The 18292-nt window shown below is 41.2% G+C and overlaps 2 protein-coding genes across 2 annotated transcripts; one reads left to right on the plus strand and one right to left on the minus strand.

Moving 5' to 3' along the window:
• Nucleotides 1-1920: 1920 nt before the first annotated feature.
• LOC107388514 (olfactory receptor 6N2) lies at nt 1921-2860 on the plus strand. Its single transcript, XM_015964088.3, has one exon. It carries the CDS (start codon nt 1930-1932, stop codon nt 2842-2844), a length of 915 nt encoding a protein of 304 aa, XP_015819574.3. The 5' UTR covers nt 1921-1929; the 3' UTR covers nt 2845-2860.
• Nucleotides 2861-16792: 13932 nt separating this feature from the next.
• Nucleotides 16793-18011, minus strand: LOC139062712 (olfactory receptor 11A1-like). Its single transcript, XM_070544363.1, has one exon. It carries the CDS (start codon nt 18000-18002, stop codon nt 17079-17081), a length of 924 nt encoding a protein of 307 aa, XP_070400464.1. The 5' UTR covers nt 18003-18011; the 3' UTR covers nt 16793-17078.
• Between the last annotated feature and the right edge of the window lie 281 nt (nt 18012-18292).

Below are 18292 nucleotides of genomic sequence, written 5' to 3' on the forward strand. Positions count from 1 at the left end.
ATATTCACACGATAATAAATCACAGAGCATTTAGTGCCAACCACAGCCTTAAGATATGTGTTGAACGTGCCCAAGTCTATACTTATGAGAGTACCATGTGAGCACCTGTGTGTGTACACGCGCTTGTTTATGTAAGGTTTCTCTAAAGGAGCATCCAATAGAGAGTCTCAGAGATCCAGCAGCTGCCCCAGAGCACAGGAACCCCAGGGAGACTGCGACCAGAAAAGCCCCCAACCCCCTCGAGAGGTGCTGAAGATCGCCCCGGGGGGCCACAACCAGCAGCCGGCAGAGTCCCGGGAGATATTGGCGGCAAGCGCAAAGGCCCGCCCGCAGCCTCCCACCCCTAACCGGCTGAGCCCGGGACCCAGCGACCCGGGACCCAGGGGTGAACACCTCCGCCAGGGACCCAGCAGAGCCCAGGGACCCAGACCCCACCAGGCAGGCAGATGCCAAAAATCTTAAACTCCCTGACCCGGGAGCCACGAACCCTCAGGCAGACCAAGGCACCACACTCCACACAAGGTGTGGCAGGGGGAGGGGAGACGAAGATCTATATCATCAAAAGAAGTCCCAGGAGAAGAGAGGAGTCAAAGGCCCCACCTGACATATACAGTCATACACAAACACAGTCACACACTTCCTCCTCATGCTCACACATGCACATACAACCAAAGACTTACAAAAATGCACGACAGACACCCACTCATGCTCCCCATACACACTCTATTCACACTGGTCATGGTACTGCTGCACATGGGGTCCAACCATTACCGGTTACCAGAGTTTGACCCTTTCTGCTGGGGTGCTGATGAGCAGGCTCCCCCGCCCAACGCTGAGCGCAGAAAACCACCACCCCAGACCTCAACCAGACGGCCAGATCTCCCTCCTGGCCTCCAGCCCCAGGAAGCCAAGCAACAACAGAGGTGTGCTAAGACCCCTATTCTCCCTCCGCCTGCTCCAATATAGTGTTGTGTGTTGATGAGGTGTATTCCATGGCTGTGGTGAGCGGGCAGTGCAGGGATCGTCTGGCCTATGCCCACAGCCCTCGGTGTCTAAGTGCAGTTTAAAATCGGAAGTAGGCACCAGCACTCGGGAAAAGGCTGAGAAATCCCCCTGCCAACTGCCATTGAATGTGCTCACTCCCAAGGCCCTAAGTGTGTGTTTGCGTGGGATGTCGTCGGTGGAAGTGTATAAGGTGCAAATAAAATTGGGGGGTAGGTTGCCACAGGAATGCGGAAATGGGATCCATACCCGCACTCCCTGACTTGTCCACTCCCCAAGGTCCTATGCGCATGTTTGTGTGATGATGTGAGAGAGCTGGAGGAGAAAAATACGCGGGGATGGGGAGGAATGGCTGGTTGGGCTTAGAGAGAGAAATACATTTTAATGTTCTGATGGCATGATGCCATTTCCTGTCAAGTTCACTAATATTACTGCATATTACATAGTTTTGTATTTTTTTACATTAATATTGAGAGGCACAATTTGAAAATTTCAGGGTTTCTTTTGGTATTTTCCAATGATTAATTTTTTATATTATAAATTATTTAATATTATTAATATAGAAAAATCATAAATATAGTTTTATTGATCCTCCTTGAGAATTTCTTGAATGTGTTGTAAATTGCATTTTACAACAAAATGCATGAAAATGAATAACATATATCTTCAAATAAAAAGAAAAGTAATAAAACGTTTTTTTTTTTAGCCCTGTCAATTTGTTGTTGTTATTGTTTTCTCCACATAGGCCCCATAATGAGATCCATGGTGGTTAGAGAACTCTTTAAATAGTTGGTCTCCAGTCTTCAGCTGAACACACCACACTCACTAAACAAATGTAGGTATCTGGAGTCCTTGTGTGCGCTCCTGGTAAACTATCTGCTGGTTGTATTAAGTTTAAATTTTTTACCCATTCTTTTGAATTCTGAGATGAATGTAACATACATTACTCTTGGTGGTCATGTGGAGGTCGAAAAATACAGGTTCCTTTATTTTGTCATCATGCTTATAGCATTTATTTTAATTTTGAGCAGCAATTTTACCATTGTTTATCTCATTGTGGTTCACAAAGACCTTCACGAGCCGATGTATGTATTTATTGCTGCTCTGTTGATCAACTCTGTTCTTTTCAGCACGGTGGTCTATCCAAAACTCCTGATTGACTTTCTATCTGATAAACAGATCATATCTTATCAAGCCTGTCTCTTTCAGGTTTGTGTTTTTTACTCTATAAGTGGTTCAGAGTTCTTACTGTTGGCAGCCATGGCCTATGACAGATATGTGTCCATATGTAAACCTCTGCATTATCCAACAATCATGAGAAAAGCCACTGTGATCATTTTGCTGGTTTTATCCTGGCTTTTACCTGTTTGTCACACGGCTGTGCCAGTCATAGGAAATGCTCAAACCCAGCTGTGTAGCTTTACTTTGAAAGGTATATTCTGCAACAATTCAATTAACAACCTTTTTTGTGTGAATTCCAGAGCACTGTTAATATTTGGTTTAGTTGTTCTGTTCAATATTAGCTTGCTTCCTTTACTTTTTATACTCTTTACATACACAATGATATTCATAACAACTTATAAAAGTTGTGGAAAAGTCCGGAAGAAGGTTGCTAACACCTGTTTACCTCACCTGCTGGTCTTAATAAACTATTCTTACTTGTTTACCTTTGAAACGACTATGGTTAGACTGGATTCTGATATTGCAAAGACAGCACGTTTTGTTATGACAATACAAATGATTACTTGCAATCCTCTTTGCAATCCAATCATATATGGAATAAAAATGAAAGAGATCTATAAACACCTCAAAAGACTGCTCTGTCAAGCCAAGGTACCGTAATGTTTACATCTCTGAAGCTGAACACATGAATGACAGCTGCCCAGCTTATCTCCAGTGATCTGATTCTTATCGAAAGACTTAGGGAGGAATTTAATGACAACTACCTTCATTCATGGATGCAGACAGGGAACACCTGCATACACTGATTAGGACATACTTTTCATTAGGCAGATTTCTGTCATCTAGCCTCTGGACACTTCAAAAGGATTATGCCAACCCTGAGGCTTCACATAAGAAAAAAACAAAGTGACATTGATGTTGCATTTTTTCTTGTAGAAAAGCTGCAAAGATATGGAAAAGTACATGGATACAAACTGCAGCTGTTCAGGTGCATACATGAGGAATTTGTTGTCACTCAGAATACAGTAACTTTGTTTTTTTACTCTTCAGAGGTTTTACTGTTGGCATGTGTACAAATGTAAACCCATACGTTATCCAACAATCACGAGAAAAGCAACTGTGATCATTTTTCTGGTTTTATCGTGGCTTTTGCCTGTTTGTCACATGACTGTGCCAGTCATAAGGAATGCTCAAACCCAGCTGTGTAGCTTTACTTTGAAAGGTGTTTTCTGCAACAATTCAATGAACTTTCTTTTTTGTGATTTCCAGAGCACTGTTAACAATTAGTTTCATTATTCTGGTAAATATGAGCCTTCTTCTTTCGTAAACTCTACATAAACAATAATATTCATAACATAAGACAAGTCAAGAAGAAGGTTGCCAACACCTGTTTACCTCACCCGCTGGTTTAATAAACTATTCTAGCTTGATTACTTTTGATATGACTATAGTTACAGTAAGGGTTACTTGATTTTACAAAGACTGGATGTTTGGTTTGACAATACAAATGATAACTTGCAGTCCAATATGATATGCAGTAAAAATGAAGCAGACTCATGAAAAGCTAAAGAGGCTGCTTTGTCAAGCAAAGGTACAGTAATGAGGTAATTTAACCAATGCCGTGAGTAAGATACATGTGCACATAGTTGAACTTTAACATATTCTGTTCCTTAATGTTTTTCCTTGCATTAGTACATTTTTAGTTAGTGTCTAATAAGATATTTGACCAAGCCAGTAGTTGCCAGTGTTGAGACCCAGGTCCCCCAACTAAAGTCCCCCTTGAACTCCGAAATTAACAAACATTCATTTCCTTTGCTTGTTTGTTTTCATATTTTTCTCAACAAAATTAAAATTCAGTGAGATTGCTTTTATTTATTTATGTGTTGGTTTATATTTTTCAGCCTGCAGTTAAAAACATTAGAGCAAATGTAAATGTAAACTACAACTGCAAGGAATCAATGGATTCCAAGCCAACCTATGCCATAGGGAGCAACCCCGGTTTCACACTGGAACCATCAGCGGCGCGAAATGGCAGTGGAAAAGTTTACTCGAGAACTTCAAAGCAGTCCTTTTCACACCGGGAGAGTCTTGCCCGCGGCACAACTTCTTCGCTGTGTTCTTCACTGGACTTGCGAGATCACAAGAACCCTCGAGACTTCAAAAGTCACGGTTTGTTTATTAAATCTGCCATTAAACCAAAAAGAAGGAAATCACGTTTGATTTCGCTATTTGATGTTATATCTGATGTTGTTCCTCTCTACTGCTAGGGAAAAAGCCATGAAAAACACACCGCTGCACTTAAAGGGACAATATGCAAAAATATAAATGCAACACTTTTTTTGCACCCATTTTTCATGAGCTGAACTCAAACATCTGAAACTTTTTCTACATGCACAAAACACCCACGACTCTCAAATATTGTTCTGAAATCTGTCTGCATGTGTTAGGGAGCACATTTCCTTTACCAAAATAATCTGTCCCACCTCACAGGTGTGGCATATCAAGGGGTTGATTAGACAGCATGAGTAATGTACAGGTGTGCCTTAGACTGCCCACAGTGACAACAGAGTTCTTACCAAGCCCCCATATTTTGGTTCTGGATATGAAGCAAACAAGGAAGCAATAACTGCTGTTCCATGCTCATCCACTAGTGGTCAGAAGTGAGCAAATCCACATTGGCTCCCATGTTAAAAATGAAAATTTCACAGCAGAAATAATCATGTTTACAGCCTGGTCACGAAAACATATTTTAGGCTTAATAGATCTAGTTTACACTCATGACAACTCTGAGGAGGGTGAATGTTTTGTAACTCTTCTGTTTAAGTTTAATAAAGGTTTAAAAATCTGAATAATTAATGAGCATCAGAGTCACGTGACTTCAGAGCTAGCTCCGGGGAAAGGCCTCAGCCTCACCTTAAAACTGTTCTAACATTTTCAGTCTCTCAAATTAGACCATTAGTTGTGCCATTTGTGCATTCTTGTTTGGATTATTTGTGCAGTTGTTGGATAAAAATGACTTGTTGTGATATTAATTGCACTAACAAAGCTCCCAAGAAGTCTCTGCTTCCTTTTTTGTAGTAAGTAAAATTATTTTTATGTATTTTATGTCACTGCCACTCTTGCGCTAGCCGAGTTTAGCAAAGTAGCTAGCTAACTACTATTTTTACATGTACTGTTTAATCATGAAATGTAAATTTAATAGAGTAAAACACAGTGCATTTAACATAAAGCTGCATTTTTGAAAATGGGTTGAAATATGTTGGTAGAGCTGGGTCTCGACGATCCGAACAATTAGCGGCAGCTCGGTGCATCTCTGACCGCAGCCGTGCCTGTCTGCCTTGCGAGTTGATAGTGCTTGATATTAGTCTCCAGAACTCTGGATGCCATCAAATAAACTTGCTCGCTATTTTTATTTTTGCGTGATTGTAAAGCAGCCAACTCTCACGCACTGAGCGTGAGACACGCATTTGACCCTCTTCACATGCTCTCACGCCACACCTCTAATATCTCACGCTAAACCAGCACCTGCGCTCCCCAAACGTGCATCACGCACAGTGATGGGCAACATGACGATTATCACTTCTAAGTCGCTTTGGACAAAAGCGTCTGCTAAATACATGAACATAAACATAAACATAATTCACCGCTTCACCCGTGTGTTTTTCCTGTTTGGGAGACGAACCCCTACTCCATAACCAGGTTTCTGGTACGGAAGCCTGGAAAGGCCGAAATTCCTCAAACTTATTTTTTCCTACTGGCTGATATGAATTAATAGAATAGAATAGAGTAAATTTGAGTTGGAGATGGTGGGAACATACGGGGTCAGCAGGTCCATCAGATAGGATGGGGATGGACAATACAAAGCCTTGTAAACATATAACAAGACCTTGAAATTAATCCTAAATTTGACTAGGAGCCAGTGTAAATCTGCGAGGATAGGTGTGATGTGCATGCGTCTGTCGGTGTTGGTTATAAAATCTGGCTGCAGTGTTTTGAACCTTCAGCAGTCTATGCTTTCATTCTTTTTTAAACACAGAAACAGTTTTGTTTACCTGTTAGTAGCTACAGTTTCGCCGACGGCTGCCGGCTTCTTCAGGCTGACGCTGATGGTGGCGCGTCACTTCCTTCTCCGTTTATCTGCGGGCAGCAGAGGACGTTGTCGCCCTCTACTGCCCGCTCTCCCCTCTCCGACGATGCAGTCCCATGCGTGGTCCAGCGTGTAAACTCCGTCGTCCCTGTTCATGGTCCCACATCCACGTCTCCTTATCTCGATTGCTTCCTTGATCCATCTTTTGTATTTTTGTTGTTCGGTGGTTATGATCCGTGTGCTGTCCCAGTCCATTATGTGGTTTTCTCTTAAGCAATGATCTGTTACGGCTGACTTTTTTATTGTATTTTCTGCTTCTTCTTTTGCTGCTCTTGTGTGTTTACAATTTGCCTCTTTCTCACACTCCTTTCTGTGTTCTATTGTTCGTGTGTTGAGTTGGCGTCCGGTTTCTCCTATGTATGTTTTATTGCATATTTTGCATGGGATTTCGTAGATGACTCCACATTTTTGTCCAGCTGATATTTTGTCTTTTGGGTGTACTAGTCTGTTTCTAACTGTTGTGTATGGCTTTGTTGGTGTGTTTATGTTGTGTTTTTTCATTGTTGCTCTTATTTTTTCCGTTATGCCTCTGATGTATGGTAGGGTTATCACTGGTTTTGGTTCTTGTCTTTCTGGGTTTCTGGTTCTTTTTTTGGGTTGTTCTTTGCTTTCTGTTTTTGTTTGTTGTTTTCCTTTGTTTATTGCCCATGTCGGGTATCCGCAGGTCTTTAAAGCGTGTTGTATGTGTTTGTCCTCTTGTTTACGGTCTCTCTCTTCTGTTATTATGTTTGCTCGGTGATATAATGTTCTGATTACTGACATTTTGTGTATGGTGGGGTGTTCTGATGTCCATAATAGATATTGGTCTGTGTGTGTTGGTTTCCTGTATGTGTTTATGTTTAGGGTCCCGTCGGTCTGTCTGGTGATTTTCATGTCCATAAATGCTATGCTGCCTTCTGTTTCTAACTCATAAGTGAATTTTATGTTGCCCGTGTCGTCAATATTGTTTAAGTGTTGTGTTAGTGTTTCTGTTTGACCTTTTGGTATGATTTCTAGTATGTCATCCACGTAGCGTTTCCATAGTTTTATTTTGCAGTGTGGGGGGGCGGTGGCTATGGCTTTTTGTTCCAGGTCTTCCATGAAAAACTCGCACAGGGTGGCTGATAACGGGTTACCCATGGCGAAGCCTTCCACTTGTTTGTATATTGTGTTATCGTATGTGAAGTAAGTGGAGTTAGCTACCAGTCCTATCAGTTGTGCTATGTCATCTGCTGTGAGGTTTGTCCTTTTGTGTAAAGTTTTGTCTTGTCTGATTCTGTTAACTACTATGTCTATGGTTTTTTTGGGTTGGTGTTTTTGTGAACAGAGATGTGACGTCATGTGAGATGAGTATGTCGTTGTCTTCTATTGTAATTTCCTTTAGTTCTTTTGCCAATTCTATACTATTTTTGCAGTGTTGGTCTGTATTTCCTAATAACGGGCTGATGATTCTGCTGATATCTTTTGCCATGTTGTATGTTGGTGTACCTATGCTGTCAACTATTGGTCTAAGTGGGGTGTTTTGTTTATGTATTTTTGGCGTTCCATATATTCTTGGTGTTATGTTTGCTGTTGGAATCCAGTGTTTGTACATTTTTTCTGTTATTTTGCCTTTTTCGTGCAGTGGCTTCAGTAATTTTTTCATGTTTTTCTTAATGTTTTCTGTTGGATCTTTTTTAAGTATTTCATATGTATTTTTGTCCTCTAGCATCTGTTTCATCTGTTGTTTATATTTTTCTCTGTCCATAACTACTGTGGTTCTTCCTTTATCTGCCGGTAGAATAATTATCTGTTCATTTTTGGATAAAGCTGTCATGGCTGATTGTTCTTCTTTTGTAATATTGCTGTGTTGAATTTGGCTGTTTTTTAATATCCCAACTATGTTATTTCTGAGTTCTGCTTTCTTTCCCTCATCTGTGATCTGTTGACATGCTAGTTCTGTTGCTACAATAAATTCATCATATGGTATTACTTTTGGTGTGACTGCAAAGTTTAAACCTTTCTTTAATATGCTGTCTTCTGCTTCTGTTAGTTTGTATTGTGAAATGTTACATACCCATGAGTTTGGTGTGGAGTTGCCTTGTATTTCTCCCCTCTTTTTCTTGTTTATGAGTCTGTTTAACTTCTTTATGTGTCTTTCTTTTACTTTTATGAACTCTTTTTCCTGTTTTTCCATCATGTGTCCTTTAATTAGTTCCTCCATTTGTTTATCAAGTTTAATTCCTTTTCAAGTCCAGGTGTCCTCTTTCCAGTTCGTCCTCCACACGCCTCTGTTTGGTTATGACGTTCCTTATCCTCTCCTTGAGCAGTGCTCTCTGTGCTCTTTCTATTATATTTTGTGCTGTCTTGGTCCGGATCGATGTTTTCAGTTGTAGGCTTGTGGGTGTGATGTTTTCGTCCCGGCATCTTAAACAGAAGCGAAGGTGGTTTCTTAGACGTGCGCGTTTCTGGTGTAATCGCTCCAAACGGCGGAAGTCCTTCGTTCCTTGTTGTCCGTATTTCTCTTTGAACATCTTAGGTGTGTTCTTGCTGTGTCTTTCTAAATCCATGCTAGCATGGATTTAGAAAGACACAGCAAGAACACACCTAAGATGTTCAGCAGTCTGCTTAGGGCTGAAGCATTAATCCCAATCAGGACAGAATTTGCATAATTCAGACGTGAAGTAATGAAAGCATGAATGACTGACTCAAGATCCGGTCGTTTGAGGATTGACTTAAGACTAGTGATGCGGTGGAGTTGGAAAAAGCAGGACTTGACAGTAGCGTTGACTTGTGAAGACACTGAAAGGTCAGAGTCCAGTTTCACACCTAGGCTAGTGGCACATGGTTTGAGATTGAGTGGGAGAGTTGAGACATGTTAGTGGGACTAAAAAGTATGGCATCTGATTTGCTGTCATTTAACCGTAGGCAGTTTTGAGAACGCCAGGATCTGACCTGGGAGAGGCATTCTGACAGAGAAAATGAGTGCTGTTGGCTGATTTGAAGGTAGATCTGGCAATCATCTGCATAAAAGTGGTAGTTAACCCCGAGACTTGCTAAAATCTTACCAAGTGGTAGCATGTAAATTGAAAAGAGGAGAGGACCCAGCAGTCTCCAACATGAACACTAAAACACCGACCATTAAGGTATGACTTAAACCATTCGAGGGCAGTACCGGTCACAACCACCCAAAATTCAAGTCTGTGAAGTAGGATGGTGTGGTCTACAGTGTCGAATGCTGCAGTCAGGTCGAGTAACAGTAACAGCACATGGGAACCAGAGTCAGTTAGAATCAGGATATCATTGAGGACCCGAATGTGTGCAGATTCTGTGCTGTAATTACGTCTAAAACCTGATTGGAGTGGATCAAGAAGGCCATTGTGAGAAGTAAGCTGCGTGGGAGCCAGTTTCTCAATTACTTTTGAGATGAATGGAAGTCTTGAGATTGGGCGTTGATTGGCACAGTCAGACTGGTCAAGGCCTGGTTTCTTCAATAGCGGCTGAACAACTGCATTTTTAAAAGCAGCTGGAAACACACCAGAGGAGAAGCTGGAATTGACAATATCTAAAACAGCAGAGGCCACGGCTGGAAGGACATTTGCGCAGCAGTCTTGGGGGAAGGCTGTCCTCTGGAGAGCCTGAGGGCTTCATAGCCAAGATTAGGTCAACCAGGGAAGAGTGACACATGAGTAAAGCAAGAGAATGAGGGTGGACAGTGAGGTTCCACACGGGTAACCCAGCCTGAGTGAGAAAAACTGGTTCTAATTTCCTGGATTTTATGCAGGAAAAAGTTTTGAAACTCATTGCAAAGAGCCCCTGTAGAGGGAGAAGAGTTGGGAGATTCTCAAAGGGATAGTACAGAGGTGAGGACACTGTACAGTTTCTTTTGGTCGTTTTTATGCCTAGTGATTATCTTTGCAAAATATCTGTTTCTAGCTGTGCGGACAGCTTTCTGATAGCAGGTCAAAGAATTCTTGAATAATTGGTAGGAGATTTGCAGCTTGTCCTTCCGCCACCGGCGTTCGCAGACCCTACATTGGCGTCTTAGAGCACGAGTCTCCTCATTGAGCCAAGGGTCTGCCACAGTTTTTTTATGGCTGGATTTTAGAGGAGCGACAGCTTTTAAAACAGTTTAGCAGGTAGAGTTGAAAGTGGTCAGCAGCTCCTCAACTCCTACACAGGTGGAATCAGGTTGGGAAGTGGATAGAGTAGCAGCTAGGCTAGATGCTAATAGATTGGTGGTGGAAGGGGAAATTATTCTTGTAAGGTGTTGATTATGTTGCCTAGTGGATGGAGGCGTCAAGCCACAGATATTAAAAATAATAGGAGAATGATCAGAGATACATGCAGAATCAACAATCAGATCAGAGATACAGATCCCAAATGACAAAACCAAGTCTAAAATGTGTGATCCTGAATCGGTGGGTGACTGGACCTGTTGCTGGAGACCAAAACAATCTAAAATTCCTAAAAATCCACCAACAAGAGGTTTGTCAGGGCAGCAAACATGTATATTAAAATCACCAAGAATAATCCCACGGTCAAATTTTGGAAGAAAGTCTGTTAAAAGATCAGAAAATTCCGATAAAAAGTTTGAATTGTACTTAGGTGGGGGATAGCAGAGAATAAACAGCAGCGGAGGACTAAAGTCCACCTCAAAAGTCATAAACTCAAAGCTGGTTGGAGTCACCGGTATAGTAAGTTTTTTAGGATGGAAAGAGGATCTGAACATGGTTCGTAATCCACCACCACGACCAGTGAGCCTGGGCTCATTCAGAACCTGACAGTCTGAGGAATTGAGCTCTGACAGTGCAGCTGACTCACCAGGAAGAACCCAGGTCTCGTTCATGCAGAATAATGTCACCTCATGCTGGAAAAAATGATCCCTTAAAATGAGGGTTTTATTCCCAATTGACCAGGCGTTTAAGAGAGCCATTCTGAAGATTGGTGGAAGACCCGAATCAGCTGACCGGGGTGACTGGGCCACAGTCCATGTGTTAGGAGATCGTTTTGGGCCACTGCTGTGAAAAAAGTGAGGCGCAAACCGGAAAAGCTTCTACCGATCACAATTCGACAACGGATTATGAAAGAATGGATAACGCTCGAAACGCGCGGATTCTTCCTGATGTAAGAGGTGAGTCTACTCTTTGTTTTGGTAATTTTGGCATCTACATCATACTAGCACGCAACGTTCTGTGACTCTTAAAGAAAACAGTAAAAACTGAGAAACGCTGGCAGCGAAGGTCTTTACTGATCAGGAAACTGCTGGCAGTGAATGAGTTAAGAAAATTGGCAATATTTGTTAAAAAATATATCATTTCACCTATTTGGGAAATGAACTTTGACAAACCTATCCCTGGACTGTCATGTCTGATGTGAGTATGCACAACAACTGCACCATTTAAGCCAGAAATAAATATAGCCATAACACTGTTAACAAACTTCCTAGCCTTCTCAATTTTTACAGGTTTTACACCTGCCCTCCAGCTAAACCTTTGGGTGATGGATGAGAAGCAGATGACCATATGAGGGTGTAGAAGGTGAAGCCGGTGCAGGTCCTCCTTCATCATGTTGATCAGCTTCACACTGCTGACCACCCCCATGTCATTGCCACCACAGTGGATTTTTTCTTCCGGCTCTTGGAGAGTACAGACTCTTTTTTTCTCCTCTCCTGCCCTTCTTTTCCCAAGGCTCTTTGTCCTGTCTGTGCACGGTGCTTTCTGCATTTTTCTGGAAACTGGAAATGATTAAAAATGAATCTGGTCAGTTGGTCTTTCAACGCGATTGACAAACATTTTTCAACAATGAGAATGGGAGAAGGGGCTCCCAGATGCCCTTCTGGGACAGAGCCTGCTGGGTATATCTGGAAACAGTGGAACCTGATATGCCTACCTCAAATGTCTGTAGAGGATTCTGAAGATGTTTGGATATTCATCATTTTGGTGTCGGGATTCCTGCTGTTTGGCCTGAGCGGTTGCCTGGCTTACCGGAAAATTAACCAGCTTTCAAGGAATATTGGCTCAATCCCAGAGCTCAGGGATGGGATGCATCGTGCTGTGAACGCACAAACACATAAAATTGTCGAGATGAGTCGAAAACTTGGAGTTTTGGCTGAGATTCAGGCTCTGGCACAAAAGGTGGATACCATCAAGGAGCGAGTGGACGGATCAGCACGGATTGGGATTGATTAATTACGCTTTTATTGGATCTAGAGAGGTTGTAGACCAACAGAACTCTAAGGCAGAGAGGAAAGTATCTCTGTCTGTTCCCAAAACAAATTTTCTCTGAATCTGGTGCCCTTGGAGCCTGTGAGGCTGAAGTGATAACTCCCCCTTCAGAAGAAATGTGGAATGTTGCCGTTAATGTTGTCAAAAAAATCGATGCCTAGATATAAATCGATGCTAAAAGTGGTATCTAAATTAGATATTCCATCCCTGTGGTATCGATATCATGGACTATTATACACAGCCTTCTTCAAGTACACCGACACGCACGACAGCCAGATGCCGTAAAGCAGCCTCCGCCTCCCAGACAAACAGAAGAAGAAGACGTCGCATGGCTACATTGTGATTTCCCACGCGAGTTGTCTCTGATCCAAGTTTTGTCTGCCAAATAAATAAACAAAAACATAAACAGCGAATTTGGGAGGGGCTTGACAGCCCAACTTAATTAGCATACCAAGTCCGACACGTAGTTGTATATTCACGCTTATGTGCTTAAAGGAAAACTCCCGTTTATTGCAACCCGCACTTAATTTCTAGCATGCAGTACGTTTGTTTACTCACGCTGACAACTTTGGTGCTACTTGGATTCCCCGGGGTATTTAGATCCATCGGCGAATCGCCGTCAGCGTATATCCATATAACGGGTGCGGACGGGCACCCATGGTGCAGCCTCGAAATAAGACATTATCTGCACCAAAACATCTTCATGTCGAAAGGTTTTGTTAGGAATCATTAGCGTGATTCCCCTGTTCGTTTGGAGCGGGTCTGGGATTTCTAGGCATGAACAGACTAGCTGCGGCTAATCTAACCGGCGCTTTTAATGACGTCACTGCCGTGCGCCAATATGTTTTTATTAAGATTACCGGTAGATGTACCTTTGTCTTACTGTGGAGAAATTTGTTTTCTCCCTTTATTGACCAACAGAGTTGTTCAAAAGTACAGAACAAAACATATGGCATTACATCTTATGACAAAAATGCACCTCAAGCAGAGTTTAAGCAGCAAAACATCACTCTGCAAATAGTGTATATATAGTGAGACAATTCATGTGTTAACTTTCGCCAGTTTTTGTATGCACGTTTAAAAAAATGCTGATACTTGAAAGGTTTAAGCACTTTACACACTTAATTCTTAACATTTAATTTTTGCAATATAAATTGAGGAATGTTATTTTTTGAATAAAACTTCAATAAATAGGTGTTTTTAAATTGTATCGAAATCGAGTATCGAGTTTTTTTCCCAGTATCGAATCGAGTTTGAAATTTTAGTATCGTGACAACCCTAGTTGCCGTTGCAATGGTAACTCTTCTCCCTATCCCAGCCTGGGTGGGACTGTGACCAGTGAAGGCCGTGGAACCGTCTAGGAGTCACTGTGCCCTTTAACCTATTTTCTCCCTCCCCAGTCCAAACAGAGGTGATGAGCGCTGCCCCATGCGGCTGCACACACTGAAGTAAGGAGAGTCCCAACCCTACCTCCCCACCTAAGGGACACTTATGTTGTGTAATGTCTAAAGTCTGTGCGCATATCTGTCTGAGGTGTTTTTTTGCATAGCAAAACTGCCCTCTCTGTGGAGGGTAACGCTGAAGTGCCTTTTTTTCCCTCCCCCTGACTCTATCCTCATATAAACCCTCTTGATCTATTACGGTAGTGCGACTCGGGTTGCGAATGACCACAGTCACCAATTCTTGTCATGTGCCATTTCCCTGTGGGATTACTAAAGTATTTTTTAATTTGAATTTGAATTGAAGAAGGACATCAGGAGCTGCTCTTCTTCACAGGGAATGGAAAAAAAAAGGGGACAAGGTCTTTCCACCTCAGTCTGCCCCAACCGATCCAGGAGACAGACGTCAGGGATACCAAGGTTGTCTCTGAAGGTCTCTGCAGCTCTCTGGGCACCACGCCTCACAAAACTGTCTCCAATGATCCAAATGGCTATGAAGAAAAAAATATCAGGTTTGGCCTAGCTGTTTAAAGTACAAAACCATACATGAAGTGGCCAAGATATGTACTTCGTACTTAAACTTGCTGCTTTGTGTAGCTGATGTTGAAGACACACAGGCAGCCATGGTGACCTTGTAACAGATCTAAAAGCAAAAAAAAAAGTGTTGTAATAAAAGAATAAAACTTACACCCTCCCAGTCCACATTTCATGATTGCTAATCAGCTATGGCTGATTTATTTTTGTGATCATAGTGAGTTACAGGGGCGACGTTAGGCCCGGCTACTTGGGCTGAAGCCCCGGATGTTTCATAGCAAGCCCCGGATCTAAATCGTGGAAGTAACATGCAGTACGTCTGTTTCTTTCAAAGCTCATTAGACTAACATGCAGTATCAAAGTCCAACAGAGAGGGAGCAGCTGGAAGTAGTTTGTATACAGCCTGCCTGAGCCTCCACCACTGAAGAAAAAGCCCTTCAGTAGCCGGCTTCTTCTACACTCTCTGCCTGAAACGCATGAGTGAAGATGGACATAAGGACGTTTTTTAGACCAAAAGTACCGTGACAGAACCCCAGCTTTGATGAGACTGGTGCTGACTCAGGCTTGTGAGTCTTATTTGAAAATATTTGTTGTGCTGCTGGTTTGCCTAAAGTTAGCTTACTATCAGGCAAAGTTGTTGGAGAAAGAACGGGAATATTTACTATCATCTCACACTAAACACTTACAGGAACAATACTCTGCCCTGAAAATGCTTAATATGTAGCTTCAGATTAAAAATTATGTGGTACAAGACATATATGATGTTGACTAGTGCGTGTCACGTGTGTGTGCGCGCGCGTGTGTGTGTGTGTGTATTAAGCCCCGGATGTTCTTCAGTCCTTAATCCGCCCCTGGTGAGTTACACAAATTTCAGTATCATTTTATTTTTATTATACATACATATTACACTTTTTAATGTTTATTTTCACGGCTGTTATCAGGCTCTCTTGTTCTGGTTCTCATCATAATTCAGTTTTTTCCCAGTAAGTTATCTTGTGCTTATTTTATCTGTATAATGTCTCTTTTCTTCTTGTGAATTGTACTGAGTTCTGAATAAAAGCTACTTGGCTTACTTGTGATAAAAGTATTGCAAGTGGGAGAGACAAACAAGTATTAAGTTTTAGAAATATATGAAATGCATTAGGTCCGTTAGCTTGCTAATTTTTGTCAAACACTAAACTACGTAAAAAAATATTGAAAACTTGCTAAAAGCAAAATATATTTTCATAAAGGAAATAACATAAACTTACCGATTTCATACTTTTTTATTCACGGGAAGATAGTTTTCAGGAAAAAGCACCGCAAAAATACAAACTCTGTGTGAGCCTCAGGTCAGCTCAGTTAGCTCCGGGTGGAGCTAGGTAGCTACCTCCATTAGCTTAGCTCCCACCTCCGCATTAGCTTTGGGTTAGATTGTAGCTATTGCTTCGGTTCGACGGGTGTCTTCATTTAATCCCAGCTTTAGAGCCCCACCTCTTTTCCTTTTTTTTAATTGACTGGGCATTACGGAACCTGTGACACGGTCAAAATGGCGGTGTTGGGAACCTCCCATGCTGGCACAAAAACTTATAAATGGAGCCTATGGACACAAATTGTCTGTTATATATGTCGATGGTTTTGGCACATTCGGTACCACAAATGTTTGGGGATATGTGATGCATGCAATCAATGTAAAGTAGCTTACTCTCAGTGGGAACAAGTACATGAGGCCTCTAACAATCACTAATGCAAATGGCACAGTTCTGGTCTTTGGGCTTATTAAAACCATTTACGTGATAAACAGTTCATTATACTATTTTGAATACCAGCTTTATGAGACACTGGGCTGGAACAAAGATCCTTTAGCATAAGAAGTTGCAGTGTCTAAACTTGTCCAGGCAGATGCTTTTAAAGTAGTTAACCATGCATCATATTATCCTGTCAGTTTCAAAAGCAGTGTGTATGTTCAGACAAAATATTCCCTTGATGATGTTATTGCACCTAAAAGTTGAAATTTATAGTTGAATTTGTGGCGTGGTGATAATTTGTTACACCGTTTGAGTAACTTGAGCATGGAGTTGTGTCAGTGTGTTAGGGAGAGAAAAAAAGAACTGTGCAGCAGCCACAGACTCATACTAATACATATTTGATACATGATCAGCAGGCCAAATATAAATATAAAGATTTGAGGGACTGTTTATCACACTTGTGATCTAAATGGCATCAAACTTTGTCTAAGCAGGCTACATCCTTCTGCTGAGTGCCTTTAACATTTACATTTGCCCCAACCTTTCCCCCTCCCGACTGAAAAATAATGGTCACACTGTGTTTTAGAAAGTAATTTATTATCATTTTAATCTTAATAAGAAAAACACACAAATGAAACACATTGTTGTGCATTACAGAGCTCATGGTGGACTTAATGAGGATCTGAGCCTCAGAATCATTTTGCCCTGGCCATGAACAATCCATGCTCATTAGATTCATGGGCTTGGTTGAAAATGTCAGTGGACAGCAAAACACATATGAATGCATAGCCATTAAATAAAAAGTATGTAATAGTTTAAATATCGAAACACATTTTAAAATCTGTATATTAATAGTGACCATTTAACTACTTTTCTCTACCTTGGCTTGACAGATTAGTCTTTTGAGGTGTTTATAGATCTCTTTCATTTTTATTCCATATATGATTGGATTGCCAAGAGGATTGTACATAATCATTTGTACTGTCATAACAAAACGTGAGATATTTGAAATATCAGAATCCAGTCTAACTATAGTCATTTCAAAGGTAAACAAGCAAGAATAGTTTATTAAGACCAGCAGGTGAGGTAAACAGGTGTTAGCAACCTTCTTCCTGACTTGTCCACAGCTTTTATAAGTTGTTATGAATATCATTGTGTATGTAAAGAGTATAAAAAGCAAAGGAAGCAAGTTAATATTGACCAGAATAACTAAACCAAACACTAACAGTGCTCTGGAAGTCGCACATAAAAGGTGGACAATTGAATTGTTGCAGAATATACCTTTCAAAGTAAAGCTACACAGCTGTCTTTGAGCATTTCCTACGACTAGCACAGCAAAGTGACACAAAGGTAAAAGCCAGGATAAAACCAGCAAAATGATCACAGTGGCTTTTCTCATGATTGTTGGATAATGCAGAGGTTTACATATAGACACATATCTGTCATAGGCCATGGCTGCCAACAGTAAGAACTCTGAACCACTTATAGAGTAAAAAACACAAACCTGAAAGACACAGGCTTGATAAGATATGATCTGTTTTTCAGATAGAAAGTCAAACAAGAGTTTTGGATAGACCACCGTGCTGAAAAGAACAGAGTTGATCAACAGAGCAGCAATAAATACATACATCGGCTCATGAAGGTTTTTGTGAACCACAATGAGATAAACAACGGTAAAATTGCTGCACAAAATTAAAATATATGCCAGAAGCATGATGACAAAATAAAGGAACCGGTATTTTTCCACCTCCAAATAGCCATCAAGAGTAATGTATGTTACATTCATCTCAGAATTCTAAAGAACAGGTAAAAAATTTAAACTTAATACAACCAGCAGATAGTTTACCAGGAGCGCACACAAGGACTCCAGATACCTACATTTGTTTAGTGAGTGTGGTGTGTTCAGCTGAAGACTGGAGACCAACTATTTAAAGAGTTCTCTATCCACCATGGATCTCATTATGGGATCTGTGTGGAGAAAACAATAACAACAACAAATTGACAGATTTCTTTTAAAGAATGATTTCTTTACTTGTCTGATTCACAAAAAGAGAAAAAACCACCGCTCATCTGTAT

Source organism: Nothobranchius furzeri, chromosome 14 (genome assembly GCF_043380555.1).
Source record: "Nothobranchius furzeri strain GRZ-AD chromosome 14, NfurGRZ-RIMD1, whole genome shotgun sequence".
NCBI classification, from domain to species: Eukaryota; Metazoa; Chordata; class Actinopteri; order Cyprinodontiformes; family Nothobranchiidae; genus Nothobranchius; species Nothobranchius furzeri.